The sequence below is a fragment of the Malurus melanocephalus genome, unplaced genomic scaffold (assembly GCF_030028575.1).
Source record: "Malurus melanocephalus ecotype Western Australia unplaced genomic scaffold, MMel_1.1 scaffold_518, whole genome shotgun sequence".
Lineage (NCBI taxonomy): Eukaryota > Metazoa > Chordata > Aves > Passeriformes > Maluridae > Malurus > Malurus melanocephalus.
The window spans coordinates 38,539-57,068 of record NW_026623750.1 but is presented as its reverse complement, the minus strand read 5'-3'; the positions used below and the strand labels follow the sequence as shown (position 1 = coordinate 57,068).

Here is an 18,530-nt window from a genome sequence, read left to right as displayed (position 1 = left end):
GGCTGTGTCTGGGTGTCCCTATAAATGGGGTTCTGTGTCTGGGTGTTCCTATGAACAGGGTGCTCTGGGTGTCCCTATGAACAGGGGCTGTGCCTGCAGGGGCTGGGGGCTGTGACACAGAGCAGATTTAAGGTTCACCTGCATCAGGAGGGATTCATTGACCCAGGTTGGGTTTTCCATGCCCAAAGAACACAACCCAAAGAGTGAACCATGCCCATGGTCCAGCAGGGTCAGGAACATCCATACAGGCYGGGCCCCACTGCTGGGGCTGCTTGGAGCCTGTTAATCCCAGCAGAACTGGTAATTTAGAAATTATTAATCATGATTTTATTCTATCTGTGCTGTTCTGGTCAACTCACTGATTTTCCAAAGAAACCCAACCAAAGGCAAGGGCAGATGTGGCAGTGAGACAGGAAAAGGAATTATTGCGATGTCCCCTTGGCCTGAGCACTTTTTTGGGCTATAAAGGACTCAAAGCTGCCCCCTCATCGGGCACAGCCGGACCTGCATCCTGCCCCATGCCAGGTGGGAGCAGCCAGCCTCAGGGATCTGTCAAACATTCCCTGGAGCAGGGGCTGAGCCCCAGTTCCCCAGCTCTGTGCAGGGCTTGTGGTCACCCAGGGRGACCTCCCGTCCCTCTTGGTGGGTGACAAAGAGCATCAGCTCCAGGGTGGCTGTGCCTGCTACGCTGAGATCCCACAGATCCCCCTGTGCCTCTGACCCCCAGCAGCAGAGCTGCTGGGCTGGGTGACACCGGGCTAAGTGACACTGGGCTGGGTGACATCCGAGCTGAGTGACACCTGGGCTGAGTGACACCTGGGCTGAGTGACACCGGCACCTTCCCTGCAGCAGCTGCGGCTCAGCCCTGCCTGCTGCTCCTGCCTTGAGCTGGCCCCAATCCTGCCTCACTTCTCTCAAAAGAGCACTTTCCAAACAGTTTCCCATCTCCAGCTACTTCACAAAGACTGGGAGAGCTGAAGAGCAGTGACAGGGATCTGGGGACAGATAAGCACCCTGATTCAGGCACTTTCATGGAATCACGGAATCACCGAGTGCTTTGTGTTGGAAGGACCTTAAAGCCCACCCAGTGCCACCCCTGCCATGGCAGAGACACCTCCCACTGTCCCAGGCTGCTCCCAGCCCCAATGTCCAGCCTGGCCTTGGGCACTCAAAGGGATCCAGGGGCAGCCACAGCTTCTCTGGGCAGCTCTGGAGGGTTCAGTCCGAGTCAGGGCTATTTGGAGGAGCACAAGAGTCTCAGGGTTGGCACCCTGTGCTGCAGGAGGTGTCCTGGTGCTATGGCTAGGTCCCCTTGGGCCTGGGCTTGGCTTTGGTGCTGGGAAGGTCTGGAGGCAGGTGCAGAGTTGGGGCTCAGAGCAGGGGCCAGGGGGAGGCAGAACTTGGACAGGACAGTCTGGGTGAGGGCGGGAGCAGGGGGTGCCAGCGTGTTCCATGGGCTCAGCAGACTTGGGAACCGCAGCTGGTGATCGTGCCATCAGGTGTGCTTGGGGACATCAGAGCCTCAGGAATGGTGACCTCCTACTCTCTCGGTACCAGCCACCATCAGAATCGAGCTGGACAGCTCTGATGAAGCCCTGGCACAGCCCCAGCTGGGCACTGAGGGCAGGGATGTTTGGGACAGTCCCAGGTGGCACCTGAGGAGCTGAGCTGGGCCAGGTGTGAGCCTTCAGCCTCAGCTTCTTCATGCTCCAGACACCTCGAGTGAGACATTTCTGGGGAGCATTGCCAGTTCTGTCATCCCAGAGCTGGGCAGAGCCTGCCCACCTCCCTGCCCACCCCCCTGCCCACCCCCCTGCCCAGCAGCTCCCTGCAGGTGATACACCCTGTAACAAGCACTGGGCACTCCAATTCCCAAAGCAAGGGTGCCTTTCCCTGTAGGATTTCTTTCCTTTGTGCACAGCCCATGCCTCAGGAGAGTTTCTCCTGCCCAGACATGTTGCTGAGGACCGTGATGCTTCTCCCAGTAAATGCCATCTCTCTCTCTCCTGTTCCCACCTGGCTGTCCCCCCCAGATGCAGCCTGGCTTTTCGGGCGCAGGTTCAGCGACCGCTCCTCGCTGTCCTCGGAGGATCAGTCCCTCTGGAAATACCCTGGTTTGGTTCTCTTCAGTTATATTTTCATTTTTTTATTCTGCCTTCTGGCCCTTTTCTTGACTAAAATACATCCACCGATTTTCCATCTTTCTGGCACGGGAACTAATGAACGTATTGCTCCTCACTGAGCCATCGCCACCTGTACTAACCCGGGAAGAGTCTGGTGGGATGAAGAAGAATCTCAGCTGCAGCTCCCACGTGTTCCTGGGTGCAGTTAGGGAATCTGGAGGGTTGGACTCACTCCATTTTGTCCCTGAGGTGGAGATTAAGGACCCAGTGAGGCCAGGAGGAGGTGACAACATTCCCTGTCCCATCCCACCTCCCTCCCTGCTGGCCCATCCCTCCCCATGGTCCTGCCATGTTCCCTCAGAATCCTCCACTAAACTGAGCAGTGCCACCTGTCAGGAACATCTGTCCCCTGGTGTCCAGTGCTATGGGGATGGCTCACAGCCCCTGGCCTTGCTTCCTTTGGAAGCCTTSCCTTCGGGCGCGCTGGCTGGCTGGGATGGAGGAGGAGGAGGATGTGCCAGCCTCTGCCAGGGTGTGCAAGGAGGGCATTTCCTTGGGATGCTGGGCAGGTGATKTGGGGAATGTTGGTGAAATGTGTGTCTGGGGGGAGGTGGTGGCTTTGGAAAGCAGGTCCCAGCCTGTGCTCCAGAGCTCATCGCAGGGTAAGTCTTGGAGAAGGAGATTGCGAAGGTGGGAAGTGTTGAGTTGGTGAATGAGGGGTGGAACACTGGGAAAAGGACAGGGAATCCTTAGGGGAAAAAGCGTGGCCTAAGGGAAAGAGAAACCCATCCCCCCAGAGAGTTACTCGGGTCACATCCCTGGGAGCCCTCCACACTGAGCTTCCCAAACTGGAATTACAGCTCTGGAGCTGAAAAAACAATCTTGCAGTAGAAGGTGGATGGTGTAAAATTCTGGGTTCATGGATGAGCAGCGTAGGAAACAACAAGCAGCAAACCTCAGTGGTGGGAAAGACTGGTATTCACTGTGAGGATGTGGAAACAGCCAGATTGCCAGAATTATTCCTTCTTGTTCCTTCTTCCACTGGAAATACGTTCCTGTGGATCCTTCAGTCCCGARTCTCTCTGCCAGAGGAGCCCTGCGTGTCCAGCTGGGAGTTTGCAGAGCAGGGATTGCTGGTTCTTCCATTCCCAAAGGAGCTCTCCTCCTCCAKTTCTGAGCTTTCCTGTCTCTACATCTTTTTAACCCATTTCTACATTAATTTCTTATGCACATAAGAAATCCTGAGCAATCCTGAACACCTTATCTCCTGCCAAAGGAGGAACATCTTGTATGGAATGACAGCAAGGGGAGGAAGCACAAGCGGCCTTGGGGGGTCGGGATGGGCAGGCAGCCCTGGGATCCCCAGTTTTCCATGGTGGAGGGGAGCATTCCCAAGGCTGTGGCCGGGTGAAGGGGCCTCCCCTGGCTCTGAGGTGACTCTGGGGGCCGGCGTGGGGCACAGGCAGGAGCTCAGGATTGCTGAGCTCCAGTTCCAGCCAGGAAGGAGGGATCCCAAGGAGCTTTGAAGACAGTTCATGAGCTGGTGCCAGGGTTCTGAAGGACATTCCCATATGGTTCCCCAAACCAAGGGGAATGGGCAGTCAGAGGAGCATACTTTTCACATTGAGGGTCTCTCTGATTAGTCACAGTGGTCATGGAACAGGCTGGGAAAAGGTGAGGCCACTCTGGGACCAGACTCGCCAGGTCGGGCATGCAGGAACTGGGCATGAATCCCAGAAAGTTTGGGATGGAAGGGACCTTAGTGCCCATCCAGTGCCACCCCCGCCATGGTAGGGACACCTCCCACTGTCCCAAGCTGCTCYCAGCCCCAATGTCCAGCCTGGCCTTGGGCACTCAAAGGGATCCAGGGGCAGCCACAGCTTCTCTGGGCACCYTGTGCCAGGGCCTGCCCACCCTCCCAGGAAAGAGTTTCTTCCCAGTATCCAAGATTTTCAACCAACCAGGGAACTGCCCATCCCTGGCAGTTCCATCCAAGGTTGGACAGGACTGGGAGCAGCCTGGAACAATGGAGGTGTCCCTGCCATGGCAGGGGTGGGATGGGATGAGCTTTAAGGTCCCTCCCAGCCCAGTCCCCAGTGYGATTCCGTGCTGCCACTGCTTTGCTCCCAGTGCTGCCCTGGCACGACAATGATGGAGCAGAGCAGAGCTGAGCTCCTGGAGTGGAGCTGTAGGTGCCAACATTGACTTGCTCCTGCTTTGGGCTGTGAAGGTCCCAACCAGGCAGCAGCGCTGGAGCCATGAGATGTCTGTCAGGGTGGAATGGCCCATGCCCTGGAAGTGCCCAGTTGTGGGCTCAGCAGGGACTGGGTGGCAGCTCTGGGTGGGATCAATCACGGGTTGGGTGAGTCACACAGCCACTCTGTGCTCAGGCAAGATGCTCAGATAAGGTGTTCAGAGGCACCAGCATCGGGAATGTCAGAGTTTTCCATGGGCTGGGCATTAATCCAGCATGTTCAGCACCAGCTTAAAGCTGCTTCTGCATTAAACGGGCTTTAACTGCTGGCACGAGGTGGGACAGAGCTGGTGGCACAGGGACAGGGTGATGGTGCTGGTGGCACAGGAATGAGGGCATGGGGTTGGGGATGGGGATGAGGATGGTGCTGGCAGGATGGTGCTGGTGGGACAGGAATGGGGGCATGGGGATGGTACRATGGTGATGGTGATGGTGGGACACRAATGGTGGCACAAGAATGGTGGCATGGTGCTGGCAGGACAGTGCCAGTGTTGGCGTGGGCCTGGCCGTGCCCTCAGCACTCTCCTGTCTCGTTGCAGCTCCGGCCTTGCCCAGCACAGTCCGGCAGCGCCTGGTGGAGCCGCAGCACGGCCATGGATCGCAGAGGTTGGTAGAGAGTCACATGCCGGGGCAGCCCGAGCCGGGCCCCGTGGCCCCGTTGCGGGCAGGCCGAGTGTCCCTGCGCCGAATGCACAGCCTCACCTCCGGACAGTCCTTCAGCTCCGACCTGCCCGGCTCCAGCCCATCGCCTGCCTCCACCTCTTCCACCTCCTGCTCCTCATCCACCACCACTGCTCCTGCTTGCCATGTCCACCCTATCTATTACCATCACACCACCTCTTATTTCCTCCAGATGGATTCCATCCCCGACCTGCCCCCTCCTGATGTCACCTCTGGAGTTCGCTGTCGCACTGGGAGCTTTGGGTATATTGCTGTTTCTTTTCTAGCTGCCTCCTGCCTGCTGTGCCTCACAGCTGATGCTCGCTCGGGTGCTCTTTCTCCCATGTTCCTCCCGCCCTTTTCTTTCGGGCCTTTATTCCATGATTTATCCACGTTTGTTCTATCCACTGTTGTCCCGTGCCGCTGAAGCCACTAAGGAGGGCTCCACGGGCCATCCCCACACCCCTGAGCTCAGTGGGGCATTGCCAAGGTGCTGTGCTGCTGTTTCACTGGAGCTGAGCAAACAAGAATTCCCGGGTGCTCGGTATTCCCTAAGCAAGGGGATGTGATTCCTAAACAACCGATCACCAAACCTGGCCTGATTTGAAGCCTGGGCTTCCTTGGGGTCCTCACTAGTGAATTGCAAAGGGAACACGCTGGATGGGGACCACGAGGTAGCAGTTGGAGAGATTTGGGATAGTTTCCAGAGCAGCAGTTCAGACGTGTTTCAGAGTGACTCCATCTCCAATCTGGTAGGAATGGGGATATTTTGGTTAAGGAATGTCTGAGGAGGGAGTTGGAGGTTCTGTGGTTGGCTTTAGCTTGGTCCCTTTCAGTTGGCTCTGTGGAGTCACGGTGGATCCCAGGGGCTGGTTATCSTATCCTCCATCCCTGAATCCCAGAGCTGTCCCAATTCCCTGTGCTGGCCATAGGGAAGAGCAGGAATCCTGCCTGGGTGCTCTGAGGGCGCCCGGGCACTTCAGGAGTGTTCTGTGTGCCAGGACAGGAGCAGCTTCCTCGGGTGGCTGTCACCGAGGGACACCCCGAACATCCTTATCCCACAGAGTCACAGATGCAGGCAGTCCCAAGGTGTCCCCATGTCCCTGCAGGGTCATGGATGCAGGCAGTCRYGAGGTGTCCCATGGGGTCACCGATGTGGGCAGTCCCAAGGTGTCCCCTGTGTCCCATGGGGTCACAGATGCAGGCAGTCCCGAGGTGTCTCTGTGTCCCTGCAGGGTCACGGATGCAGGCAGTCCCAAGGTGTCTCCCTGTGTCCCATGGGGTCATGGATGCAGGCAGTCATGAGGTGTCCCCTGTGTCCCTGCAGGTGTGGGATCCCCTGCGATCGGGGCCAGTCCCATGTGTCCTCGTGGCCTCTGGTGTCCCTGGCACTTGATGCAGGCAGGAGAAGGCTGTGATGGACCAGGGAATCCTGTCCTTGCCAGGTGCTGCCTGTGACCCTTGACTGGTCACTCCATCTCTATTCCACGCTTTCTCCTTGGCAAAATTAGAAATCGTCTCCTGATCCTCAGTGCAGAGGAGCAGCTCGACTGCTGGGAGGAGGATGGGAGTCTCTGGGTGAGGTACAGGACAAGGGAAGTGTCCTTCCACCATTATTTATCCGGGCAAGACAACATTCCCAGTCACCACATGTTCACCCATCCCARCACACTGTCCCGTTATCCCTTTACCTGCAGGTCCCTGTGCCCTCAGGTGCTGGGATCTGTCCTGGCCTTGTTCACACAGTCCTTGGCTTGGATGTTCCACCCCTTCCCTGCCGCATGCRTCTCAAAGCTGAGCAGCCCCAGGCACATTCTGGAGTCTGGAATATCGAGGGGGAAATTCCTGCACCTGATCCTTGATGGAGAATTAAAGAGCAGCATCTGGGTTAATTCAGGAATGGTTGTTTGGGGATGATAAGAAGCAGTGTAATTAATGAGCTCCTACCAGTGGGAGCTCAGCTGCCGCTGTCCCAGTTGGACTGGTGGAAGCTGGGAATGCTGCTCATCCCTGCTTTCAGTGGCCTCCCTAAATCTGCAGGAGGGAGAGCTCACCCTGGCAGCCTGGGGCTYAGGTCCTGCTTCCAAAATAGCTGTTTAAATGGGATTTATTTCTTTCTGAGGCCCCTGMCATACAGAATTCCTGCCCAAGACAAAGCCTGAGTCTTGCAGACCCCCTGAGAATGATGGAGGGAAACAGGATCTGGTGTGGGGACCCCAGGGAGAGAAAGGGACRGTGCCAGAGGTTGTTAGGGGGGAATGAGGGGAGGCCTCCCCTTGGTCAGAGGCCAGCTATTCACCGCTGGGTGACAGCAGGACTGTCCTCTCCCTGCTCCTGTGACAAAGGGTGCTGCAGGGTAAGCGATGGAGTCAGAACCTTCCACCCAGGATTTGCTCCAGCTACACCACAACAGGTGACCCCCCATCCATCCCTGCACATGCCAGGCAGCAGAAATGAAGAGTTGGCTGCCCAGCGATGTGGGTTTGTCACTTTTAATTGTTCTGTGCAGCTGCATCATTAGCAGATCCTGCTCCGATGCATCCCATGCCGGGCTGATGGATTGCTGCTCCTCCTTGATATTCCCAGTCCCGGAGGCCTTTCCATAACCCCTGGAGCTCTGCAGCCTCCCGGGGAGGGAGGCAGGACAGCTGGGGAGGCTCAGAAAGGCCTGCCAGGGAGTCACTCCAAGGACCAGAGCAGAACCCCAGAGATTCCTGGCTCCCTTGGCAGAGGGAATGTGCCASCCTGATTGTGGGGGCTGCTGGAGCTCTGTAGCCTCTCCCACATCCCGCAGATGCCAGAGGTGGGGAGAGCTCACAGGAGAAAGCATCTCCAAGGAGCTGCCCCCCCRAGAAAGGCTGGGGATCGCTGTCTCCAGATCCTGCTGGGTTATCCTGGCAGGGAGCTGCTTCCCTCAACTCCTCACTCTTTGCTTCTCTTTTGCAATTGGCTTCAGAGGATCCAGCACCAATAAGGTCAGAGCGGTTCCGGGCCGGAGGTGGCTGCGGGATCGGGGGGAGAGGGGCTGGAGGGGACTGTGTGTGCACAGAGGTTTCTGCTGCCAGTGCCTGCCTCAGGTGAATAAAACTGATGGAGATGGGAGTGTAGGACCAAATCCCCATGCCCCATCCCTTCATGCAGGAAGGGAGGTGGCAGCCAAAGCACAGCAAAGGCAGAGAGTCAGGAATCCAGGGAAATGAGTAATTCACAGCTCTTGCTGGGTGGAAGGGAGGAAGCTGCTGTCGGGTTTGCACTGAGCTCAGCCCTACAGCAAATTTGGGAATTTGCCTTAGGAAAAGCCTTGGAGCCCCACATGCACAGAGCCCAGCAGCCAAGGGTGCTCCAGGCACCGGGCAGGGAGGGATGAGGCAGCGAGGGCTCTGGGGGCTGGGGGAGCACACCCAGGGCAGCTCCTGGGCCCTGCCGGGCTCTGCCCAAGCAGGAGCACCCCAAGAAATCCCTCACGGGCTGCAGGGCCAGGGAAAAGCAGGTGTTTGTTGTCCATCCTCCCATCCTCCTCCTGCTCTTCCCCTGCTCCTCCTCCACTCCCAGGCTTTCTGTACTCAGGCTTTCCTTACTCCATGCTTTGCTCTCTGCTTGTTCTGTTTGCCATCTCCATCTTCTAACCGTCACTTCCTCCTTCCCGGCTCGGGTGGGTGCTGGTGGGGCGGGAGGAAGGACAGGTGGCACCGGGGTCGGTCTGTGTGGGTGGCCTGGATCCGTGGGTACGGCTAGGGTGGAGGAAGGCTCAGGCTCCCAGGTGCACCTGTCCCGTTCTGCTCCCTGGTTTCCAGGAGGGATGAGCCATCAGGGGCTCCTGCTGTTCCACAGAAACACTTCCTGTGAAGGTCCTTTCCYGGGATTCCACCGAGGACAGCTGTGTCCTGGGATAGCTTTTCCTCATGAAAATGTGCCCTAACAGTTCGGGAGCACAATCCTCATGGAAATCGGTGGGATATAGGCCAGGCCCTGGGTGAGCCTCATCCAAGATGACAGCAGGATCCTAGGAATGCTTTTTCCTCTTGTCCTGTCATGGACTCAGCAGTGTCTGCTCCTCTTGCTGTCTCTGACCCAGCCAGTGCGATCCCAGGAATCCTGTCCCCCTGTCGTGCGCTTCCATATGGGAACCACCAGGAAAAGGCTCATTGAAGAAAATCCCAGCAGAAGTTCCCAGCCATTGGTGTTCAGCTCCCAAAATCAGCCCGTGGGTGCCACAGGAATGCATGACGTGCCTGTGTCGGGTGTCCTGGCCTGTCATGTGTCCCTTGGATTGTCCCTGGTGTGGTGGGTGTGTCCAGGGGATGTCTCCAGATGTCCCCAGAGCCTGGCACAGCAGCATGGGCACTGCTGCTGCACTGATGAGCGCTGGTGTCACCAGATCTTCCGTGTGTCCTTCAGGAATATATTCCTGARTTTCAGCTGGAGAGACTGTGCATGAGGAGGGTTAGCTTAGACCGTGGGGATATTTGGGAATTGTGTGCTCATGGCCATCAGCTCCTTCAGGCCCCCCGGATGAGCCCAGAGGGATCAGCAGGGGCTCCAGAGAGGTGGGACTCACGTGGCACCAGCACCTGCTCCAGGGCAGAGGATTCCAGGGAGCAGCCACACCAGGAATGGGGACACGGCCCCCAAATCTCCCGGCTGCAGAGAGAGCAACCCCAGGAGGTGGCACAGTGGYCGTGGTGTCACTGTGGCCCTGCCCAGCTGCTGCTGTCCCCCCTCCTGTGGCACGGGACCAGCTGTCCTGGGATCGGGTTCCCAGCGTCTGCTCTCCGGGCAGAAAATCCTCCTGGAGCAGTGGACAGTTCTCCATCTGCTGTCGTCATTTTCTCCACACGCTGCAGCACCGCAGGATTGCTTTGGTCCCTTCTGGATTGAAAACTCTGCAGAATTTGTGGGAGAGGGAACCACTCTCCGGAGCTCAGCAGGGAAGCCTTGCCCTCTTCACACATCCTTGAAGTCTCCTCAGTTTAAAAAGTTCCTTTTTTGCTGCTTTTGCCACTGTCTTGCCATTTTAAAGGATTTACTTCACTGACCCTCASTTGGACCCCTGTGGGATTGTAGCAACCAGAAGGGTTGGATTGGATTTTATGGGAAAGAAGATTCTTTGGTGGAGTTAGGACACGGAATGTGCGGGGAGCGAGTGTTGCTGTCCCTCCATCCCCAGGCAGGACACACTGGATCCTGCGGGGCTCTCCCACCTCCTGTATGAGCAGAGGCTGCAGTAGGCCCTGCATTCCTGCCAGGATGCCATCCTGCCTGGCCCTGACCCTGGTTCTGACCAGCGCCATTCCCATGCCAAGGCTCTGCCCCACAGCCTCTCTCCTCCTGCCAGGACCCAGAGCCAGCTGCTCCCAGCATCAGGCTGGTATCAACTCCTGTGGACAAAGTCTGCTTTGCTCTCCTAGAAAGGGGCACCTTCCAGGGATTTGTGGAGGAAATGAACCTCTGGAAGTTGGTGTTCAATCCTGGTGGCATCTCAACAGTGACTTAGCACGTGCAGGCAGTGGCTGTTGCCACCTTGCCTGGGAGAGCAGTGTCCAGGCAGGAATTCTCAGCAGGAATTCCCTCTGCAGTAGGGTAAGGCACCAGCCAGAAAACATTAGGGAAGAGCAGGACACTCCTGAATTCCTTAAGGAGGAAAAGAGTTGGAGGTTGTGATGGCAGTGACATTGTGTCTGCAGGTGCTGGCAGYACCCCGAGGTGTCCCAGCCCAGGTGTGTGGGTGTGTCTGTGTTTTGGGACCCCCATGTTCAGCCTGCCCAGTGATCCCAGCTGACAGCCCAGGCCACCGGCCGTGACCATCACTGTCCACAGTGCTGGTGGCCCTGGGAGCTGGGTCGCTGCACACGTGACCCATGGCAGTTGTCTCTCTTGGAGGGGCTCCAGCTGCTCGCTCAGAGCAGCCAGGATTTCACACCGACCGGATTCTTCCATTCTCCCGGCTGCTCCCCCGGGATGTGGCTCCATGCTCRGACATCGGCTGGGCTCGGCTCCGTGTGCGAGGACAAGGACAGTGCCAGCAGTGCCCAGGGCTCTGGGGAAGGGAAGAGCTGAGGTGTTCCGCAGAGCTGGGCTCCTGCTGTGGATCTGTGGCTGTATCCCAGCCATCCACGGGCTCTCGTGATAGCCTTTTGCTCCCTGAATTCCTGTGGAGCTGCTAAACGAAGGCCAGACTTTAAAGCACACTTGTTCCAGTACAAGGAGGATCTTCCCTGGCTGTAGGAGMTCSCCATGCTGTGACAGCCGCGACTCCAGCTCTGTGTGTGCCCACACTTTCTGTGGAGAGCAGTGAGGAGTGGCTTCCTCAGGGTTGGGATTGGGACCAGCACTGGAAACTTCTCCATCAGCGACACGGCTACCGGGATCAGGACAGCCCTGGCACGCTGCTGGTGACACGGAGCGAGTGCTGCAGTCACACGCTGTGGGAAGGGATGGGGCATCCAGAGGGACCTGGACAGGCTGGAGAGGTGGGACCATGACAACCTCGTGGAGTTCAGCAGGGCCAAGGGTGAGGTCCTGCACCTGGGCTGGGGCAATCCCAGTACAAACACGGGGATTCCAGACTGGGAATGGACTRGGAGCAGCCCTGGGGAGAAGSACCTGGGGATTGGTGGGGAGAAGGCCCTGGCCCCAGCCATGAGCACTGGGACCCAAAATTCCTATGCCTGGGCTGCTCCCCCAGCGTGGGCAGCAGGAAAGGGATTGGGATTGTGCCCCATTGCTCTGGTGAGACCCCACCTGCAGAGCTGCTCCAGCCCTGGGGCCCAGCACAGGAAGGACGTGGAGCTGCTGGAGAGAGCCCAGAGGAGGCAGCAGGATGGTCAGAGGGATGGAGCAGCTGTGCTGGGAGGAAAGGCTGGGAGTGCTGGGATTGTTCAGCCTGGACAGGAGAAGCTTTGGGCTGAGCTCAGTGTGGCCTTGCAGGGCCTGAAGGAGCCCACAGGAACCATGGAGAGAGACAATTTCCAAGGGCTGCAAGGACAGGAGCCACGGAATGGCTTCCCAGTGCCAGAGGACAGGGCCAGATGGGATATTGGACAGGAATTGTTCCCTGGGAGGGTGGGCAGGCCCTGGCACAGGGTGCCCAGAGAAGCTGTGGCTGCCCCTGGATCCCTTTGAGTGCCCAAGGCCAGGCTGGACATTGGGGCTGGGAGCAGCCTGGGACAGTGGGAGGTGTCCCTGCCATGGCAGGGGTGGAATGGGATGGTCCTCAAGGTCCTTTCCCTCCCAAACCAGTCTGGGATTYCTGAGTATCTCCCCAATTCTGCCTGGCCATCTCCAAGGTGCCCACTGTTGGGGAAGTGTTTCCTTGTYTTGCCGGTCTCTGTGGCTGCCTCCAGGCTGATGTTGATGTGGCACCGTAGGAGAGGACCTGGGGCGCCCTGTGTGGTGCCAGGCGGGTTTGGTGCCAGGAGCAGAGATTGGGGGGCTCCGGGGCAAGGTCGGCACCTCCCATCTCTTCTCACCCCCCTTTGCTTCTCCTCCCCCTCGCTCTGTTGCTCTCTGCTCGCCTCCCATTCTGCAGCACCTTCCTGTGCATGGGGCAGGGCCGGGGCCCCTCACCCCATCCCGGTGTCCGGGCAGGCTCCGGCCTTGCCGTGGGGTCAGTGGGAAGCACTGGATCTCCCGGCCCGGCAGCCCGGGACCTGCACGGGGGCCAGCACCCATCCGGGCGGGAGGAGCGAGCTGTGACTTGTCATTTCCCCCTTCCTCCTGCCTCCCAGTCTCCTGAGGGGCTCCGGGAGCCCCTCTCGCCCCGTTGGCCGTCACCGGTAGGCACAGGCTGGGCACAAACCACGTGCAGCGGCGGGGCTGGGCATGGCTTGGCATGGGAGCGCCCAGGCTCTAATTCCTGCCCGGGATTAGGGGCTGGCACCGGCCGAGCCCGGAACGGGCCAGGCCGGGCGACCTCGGGGCGGGGGGCACACACGGATGGGGCGAGGGCTGAGGGACCCTCCGGGGAATCGGGGGGACACCGGGGCTGGGGCGAGCTGGGAGCCCTGGGGGAGGAATGAATCTCCATCCTGCTCCGTGCCCTTGCTCCCTTCCCAGCCGCTGGGGCGAGCGGGGCGGGTGGCAGCGGGCACGGCGGTCCCTGTCCCTGGGGGCACACAGAGAGGGGCAGTAGCGGGTGGGCARGGGCTCACTGCAGCCCCGTCCGGGGTCCCCCCGCGCCCCCCGCCCTCAGCCGCTGCCCCGTCCGTGTGTGCGGGGTCGGGCCGGGCCAGCGCGGCACTGACGCCCCTCTCTCTCCACCCTCCCCACCCCAGAGATTTAACTCGCTGCGACTCCGACTCCTCCATCCCGCACCTGAGCGACCACCAGCGTATCCCCAGCTCGGCGCCCAAGCTGCTGGCTGCCCGGCCCACGCTGCTGAGCAGGTCCGTGGAGGAGGCTGTCCCCGGGCCCCCGGCCCCCGGCGCGCCCACCCCCAACGGCGGCAGCCGGCACGGGGAGCCCTCCGCCCTGGCGGCTTTGCAGGAGCGGCTGCCCGAGAGCCCCATGGTGATGAAGAAGATGATGATGGTGAACCACGGCATGGAGAAGTCCTCCAGCCTGGGGGAGATCAGCCACCCGACGGCCGGCAAGCCCAGCCACTCGGATTCGTCCCGGTCGCACAGCCCCAGCTCCACCGACCCCGACACCCCCTCCCCCACCTCTGACTGCCGGCCCAGCGGCGCCAGGAACACCCGCATCCCGCAGCTGGCCGCCAAGAAGAGTCCGGGGGACGAGGACAGCAGCCTGACGGGCGACGAGGTTGACCTCGGCCAGAGCAAGAAAAAGTTCCCCCTAAAGATCTTCAAGAAGCCCAAGAAGTAGGGGGAGGACACCCCCGGACGCGTCCCGCCGGGCCCGGRGCCGGCCGTGCACCGGGAACGCAGCGCGGCCCCGGCACCCTCCGCATCCCGAGTCACCCCAGCGCCGGCACGGGAGGAGCTATTTAAACTTATTTATTTCCTGTTCTCCGAGACAAAAAACCGCGACGCCGCCGGCTCCCCGGGAGAAGAGCCGCCCCTGCTCTCCCCTCCGACCGCTGCGGTCCCGGCTTTGCTGTGCATGGCTTCCAGTTACTCCTGCTCTGCTCAGCCACGCGGCCTTTGGGTTTGGTTTCAATGTGGTTTTATTTTTTTATTTTGTTTTTTATCGTTGTTGTTATTAATTTGTTTTTCTGCCTCCTCCAACTTTTGCACAGGCTGATGGAGGGTCGGGGCGGCGCCGGCTGCTCCTCGCTCCCCGCCCGGGGTGACTCGGCTCGCAGCGGTTCTCCCTCATTTCTCCGAGTCACTTTTCCACCCCGGCCCCCACRGCTACGCCCCTGGGAGGGGGATCCCCTCCTGAGCAGCTCTCACTCTGCAGGAGCAGGGGTGGACTCTGTCCTTGGCGGTACTTGTGTGCTCCCGGCCCCCATGTCCTGCCCGGGGGCTGGCGAAGGTTGGGATGCCCGGCGGGAGGAGCCCACGCCTGTCCCTGCCTTCCCTTCCCCGGGCACCTTCCCCAGTCCCCYGGACTCCTCCGAACCCGCCGTGCCTCGAGGACCCGGCTGAGGACCCTGGTGACCCTGGTGACAAGGGACAGTGAGGGGAGGGCCAGGAGGCAGCTGGAGGGAGGGAGCAGGATACGGCAGGGCTCTCCAGGGCAGGGGCCAGGCTGTCCCTGGGTGGCAGGACCCCGAGTGTCCTCCTGCTGTCCTGGGGCGGGCCGGGTGCTGGGCTCTGTGCCCTCCCAAGGGACAGGGGGCTCCACAGGCCGTGTCCTCCTGTCCTGCGGCCTCACGCTGGGGTGTCCCTGGCTGTGCCAGCCTGTGCCCAGTGCTGACACAGCCTGACCTGGTCTCAGTCCAGCCTGAGCCACCCGCAGGGGCTCTCCTGTTCTCCCTCAACACATTGTGGGTCACTCCTGCGGCTCACAGCTCTCGGCACTCTGTGTCCCCCATTGCAGACCCAGCCACTGAGGGAGTCTCCACTCAGGGCTGAGTCCCACTCCCTCCAAGGGCCAAGCTTGTCCCAAGGGATGAGCCCTGCTCCATCCTGAGGGATGAGTCTCGCTCCATCCCTGGGCGYGGCTCCATCCCTGAGCCCTGCTCCATCCCTGGGCCCGCTCCATCCCCAGGGCTGAGCCCTGTTCCAGTGGTTGAGCCTCTCTCCATTGCCTTGCTCCCTTCCCAGCTCCCTCCAGGAGCATCCCCCCTCACCAGGGGAGCCCCCAAACCCCCTCCTGCCCCACTCGAGGTGGCTCTCTGGCACCACCACGTGACCCCCCAGCCCAGGGTCCTTGTCCCCACCACCCCCTCTGTCCCCAGCCCCAAACCACGGTCCCACACATCCCCGGGGGKGGGAAGTGGGCTGCTCCTGCCGAGGTAGAGGAGGACACACGATGTGGGGAGGAAGAGGAGGCTGGGCTGGATGCCGAGAGCCCCCGGGGCCTTGCTTTATTGCCAGAGTAATATATTTGTGTCTTGACAATTCAGGAAGGGCTACAAAGGTGTTTTTTGTTCCGTAGGTGGGAGTTAAACAATTTCACTGTTGCTTTGGGATAAGTGAAAAATTCCTCTCAATGACTTAAGTGCCTGCATTTCCCTGGGGACGGGGGGACACGTTCGTCCCCGTGGCCAGGGCTGCTGCCCGGGCACCTCGATTCCCTGGGCACCCCAATTCCCTGGCACCTCAATTCCCTGGGCACCCTGGTTCCGTGGGCACCCTGCTGTCACGGGAGTGGGGCCGGTGGGGTCAGGGCTGGAGCTGCTTGTGGTGGCGGAGACCTGTGGATGCTTCTGGAGAAGGGGTTGGGGATCCACCAAACAACAACTGTTGACGCATCTGCCAACTCTTGATTTAAGGTTGTTTTTTTTTTTTTTGGTCATTTCATAAAACTTTTCAATCCAATAAAGCATGTAGTCTATTTTACGAGCCGCCGGCTGCTGCCCTCTTCTTCCAGCCCTTTGCAGGCTCCAGCACAGTGGGATTGGGGCATTGGGATCTGCTGCTGTCCTTCCAGCCCTTCCCAGGCTCCCAGCACAGTAGGATCAGATCAGATCATTGGGATCTGCTGCTGTCCTTCCAGCCCTTCCCAGGCTCCCAGCACAGTAGGATCAGATCAGATCATTGGGATCTGCTGCTCTCCTTCCAGCCCTTCCCAGGCTCCCAGCACGGTGGGATTGGGGCATTGGGTGCCTGCTGGGGGTGAGGGGTTCCCTGAGGATGTGCCCCCAGCCAGGTCAATGGGGACAGAGGCACCAAGGCCCTGCAATCCTGAGCTCTGAGCAGAGTCCTCCCCCATGGGAATGGGATCACAGCTCCACAGGCACAGTGGGCACCTCCCCACTCATGGCCACGGGCCATGGAGCTTTCTTGGCAGCAGCTGGAGCTGGCCCCAAGCTGACCTGGGAGGCACCGGTGGGGCTGGATCCATCCCAGGGTCATCCTGTCATTGCCACTGGCAGCCTGGGACAGGGACACGCAGCCACCCCCAAACTGCTCCAAGAGATGTGACAACTCCGTGGGCAGCGGGTCCTGCTCACAGAGTCCCCRGAAACACTTCGAGGTGCAGGACATTTCCAGGAAAAAGAATTAAATCCACACTGGGATGGGTGGTTGGCATCTGCCAGGCTGTGGGATGGTACAAGGGGAGCCATCTGGCCCCAGATCTGGCCCTGGCAGATCCCGGTGTTTCCAATGCACTGACATCTCCATTTCCACATTCCTTGTCTCACCAGCAGCCCTCTCTGAGGAGATCCTGCTCCCTGCAGCCTCCACCTGGCCACATTTATACTGGAAAAGCACATTTTCTSTCTGCCATTCCCACGGCAAAGCTCTGGCACAGCCTTCGGGGTTCATTCAGACCCCACAGCCCCTGGGACTGTGTTCTTGTTATCCTGGCGCTCATTAGCGCTCATTAGCACCCGTTAGGGCCGGCTGCCTCCACGTGTGCATCCAGGGAATCCAGRGCTCAGGGCACCTGCTCCGGCGGTGGCACCAGTGTGCCCCTGCCATGCCGGGCGCTGGGAATCACTCTGTCCCCACCTCATTGTCACCATTGTCGCAGTCAGTCCCTGTTCCCAGTCCCTTCCCTGGAAATGCCACATAGCCCAGTAGGAGCAGGCACAGTGGGGTGGGTTTTCTGGGAGCMAGACTGTCACCGCCTCGCCCCAGCTCAGCCTCGGCAGCAGCAGCAGCTGGAAGAGCTCAAAGCCGGGATTTCTCCCACAGTCCAGGCACTGAGTCATTTTCTGCTTCTGTGAGCTTTTCCTCCTCCGTTCATCTGCATCTTCAAAGGAGGCTGAGGCACACTCCTGAGCCTCTTCTGCTTCTTTTTAGGGGAATTTCTTCCTGGGAAGGGTGCTCAGGCCTTGGCAGGGGCTGCCCAGGGAGCTTTGGAGTCCCCATCCCTGGAGGTGTCCCAGGAAGGGCTGGAGGTGGCACTGAGTGCTCTGGGCTGGGGACAAGGTGGGCATCGGGCACAGCTGGCACTCCATGGGCTGGGAGGGCTTTTCCACCCTCAGGGATTTTGGGATTCTGTGAAGATCCCTTGGAGCTGTTGGTGTCCCTCCTGCTGTCCCTCCTGCCCTCCCCTGGCCCAGCCTGAGGCCGTTCCCTCTCCTCCTGTCCCTGTTCCCTGCGAGCAGAGCTGACTCCCCCGGCTGCCCCCTCCTGTCAGGGAGCTGGGGACAGGGACAATGTCCCCATGTCCTTGTGGAGACAGGAGCGAGCGCAGGGCCTTGCTGGCCCCAGAGGCCCGTCCAGGACAGGGGGGTGGCGGTGGGGYTGTGCCAGCCCTCAGGAAGTTGTTGCAATGGCTGCGTTTCCTGCCCAGGGCCCTCAGCAGCGCAGGTCCCACAGAAGCAGCTCCATGGGTTGGCTCTGCACCCTCGGCCTCATGAGTGAAACAACTGCTCCACCTACTCTTGGTTTCAGAAAAGGGGAGTAAAACCCAGAGGAGAAGAATTCAAGGGCAAAGATCTGTGAGTGCAGCTCAGGCTCCAACCAGGCCAAAATACCATTTGGGATTATTTTCCTTCTGTAGGCCCTTTTCCAGTAAAACAGAGACACCACCCCAACTTTATTCCCATTTCTTGATCAGTCCCAAACATCCCCATCTTTGAGGGGAGGGCTCTCTGGGCTCTGTCTGAGCAGTACCGGGCTCACCTGGTGCATTGGGCACGTTCCCCATCAACCTGGGGCCAAGGAACGCACAAAGTCATTTTGGCTCGGAATCCACATGGACCCAAACCCTCACCCGGGAACAGAGAGTGGCCCATTCACAAGCAACAAAAAAATGAATTTGCTGCACCTTTGAACCCTGGGATCTCTCTCTGAGCCTCACAGGATCAACCCAAGTGTAATGTGCATGTTGAGGGTTAATTGTTCTCTCGCTGTTCAAACCCCAAAATTTCCGGTGTGGTGCCGTATTTGGCTCCACTTCCTGTTGCCCCCAAAGTGGGAGCGGCTCAGCCTAACCCTGCAGGTGGGATCTGGGGGAAGAGGCACCTCACA

The 18,530-nt window shown here is 59.6% G+C and overlaps 1 protein-coding gene across 1 annotated transcript in view; it reads left to right on the top strand.

The window, feature by feature from the left end:
* Positions 1 to 15,947, top strand: part of STIM1 (stromal interaction molecule 1) — a 70,947-nt gene extending 55,000 nt beyond the window's left edge. The window contains exons 8-11 of the mRNA XM_057381606.1: positions 1,481 to 1,550; positions 1,728 to 2,114; positions 4,917 to 5,301; positions 13,311 to 15,947. Of these exons, the coding sequence (XP_057237589.1) occupies positions 1,481 to 1,550; positions 1,728 to 2,114; positions 4,917 to 5,301; positions 13,311 to 13,860 (1,392 nt within the window). The 3' untranslated portion in view covers positions 13,861 to 15,947. The remainder of the gene's footprint in view (positions 1 to 1,480; positions 1,551 to 1,727; positions 2,115 to 4,916; positions 5,302 to 13,310) is intronic.
* The last annotated feature ends 2,583 nt before the right edge of the window (positions 15,948 to 18,530 follow it).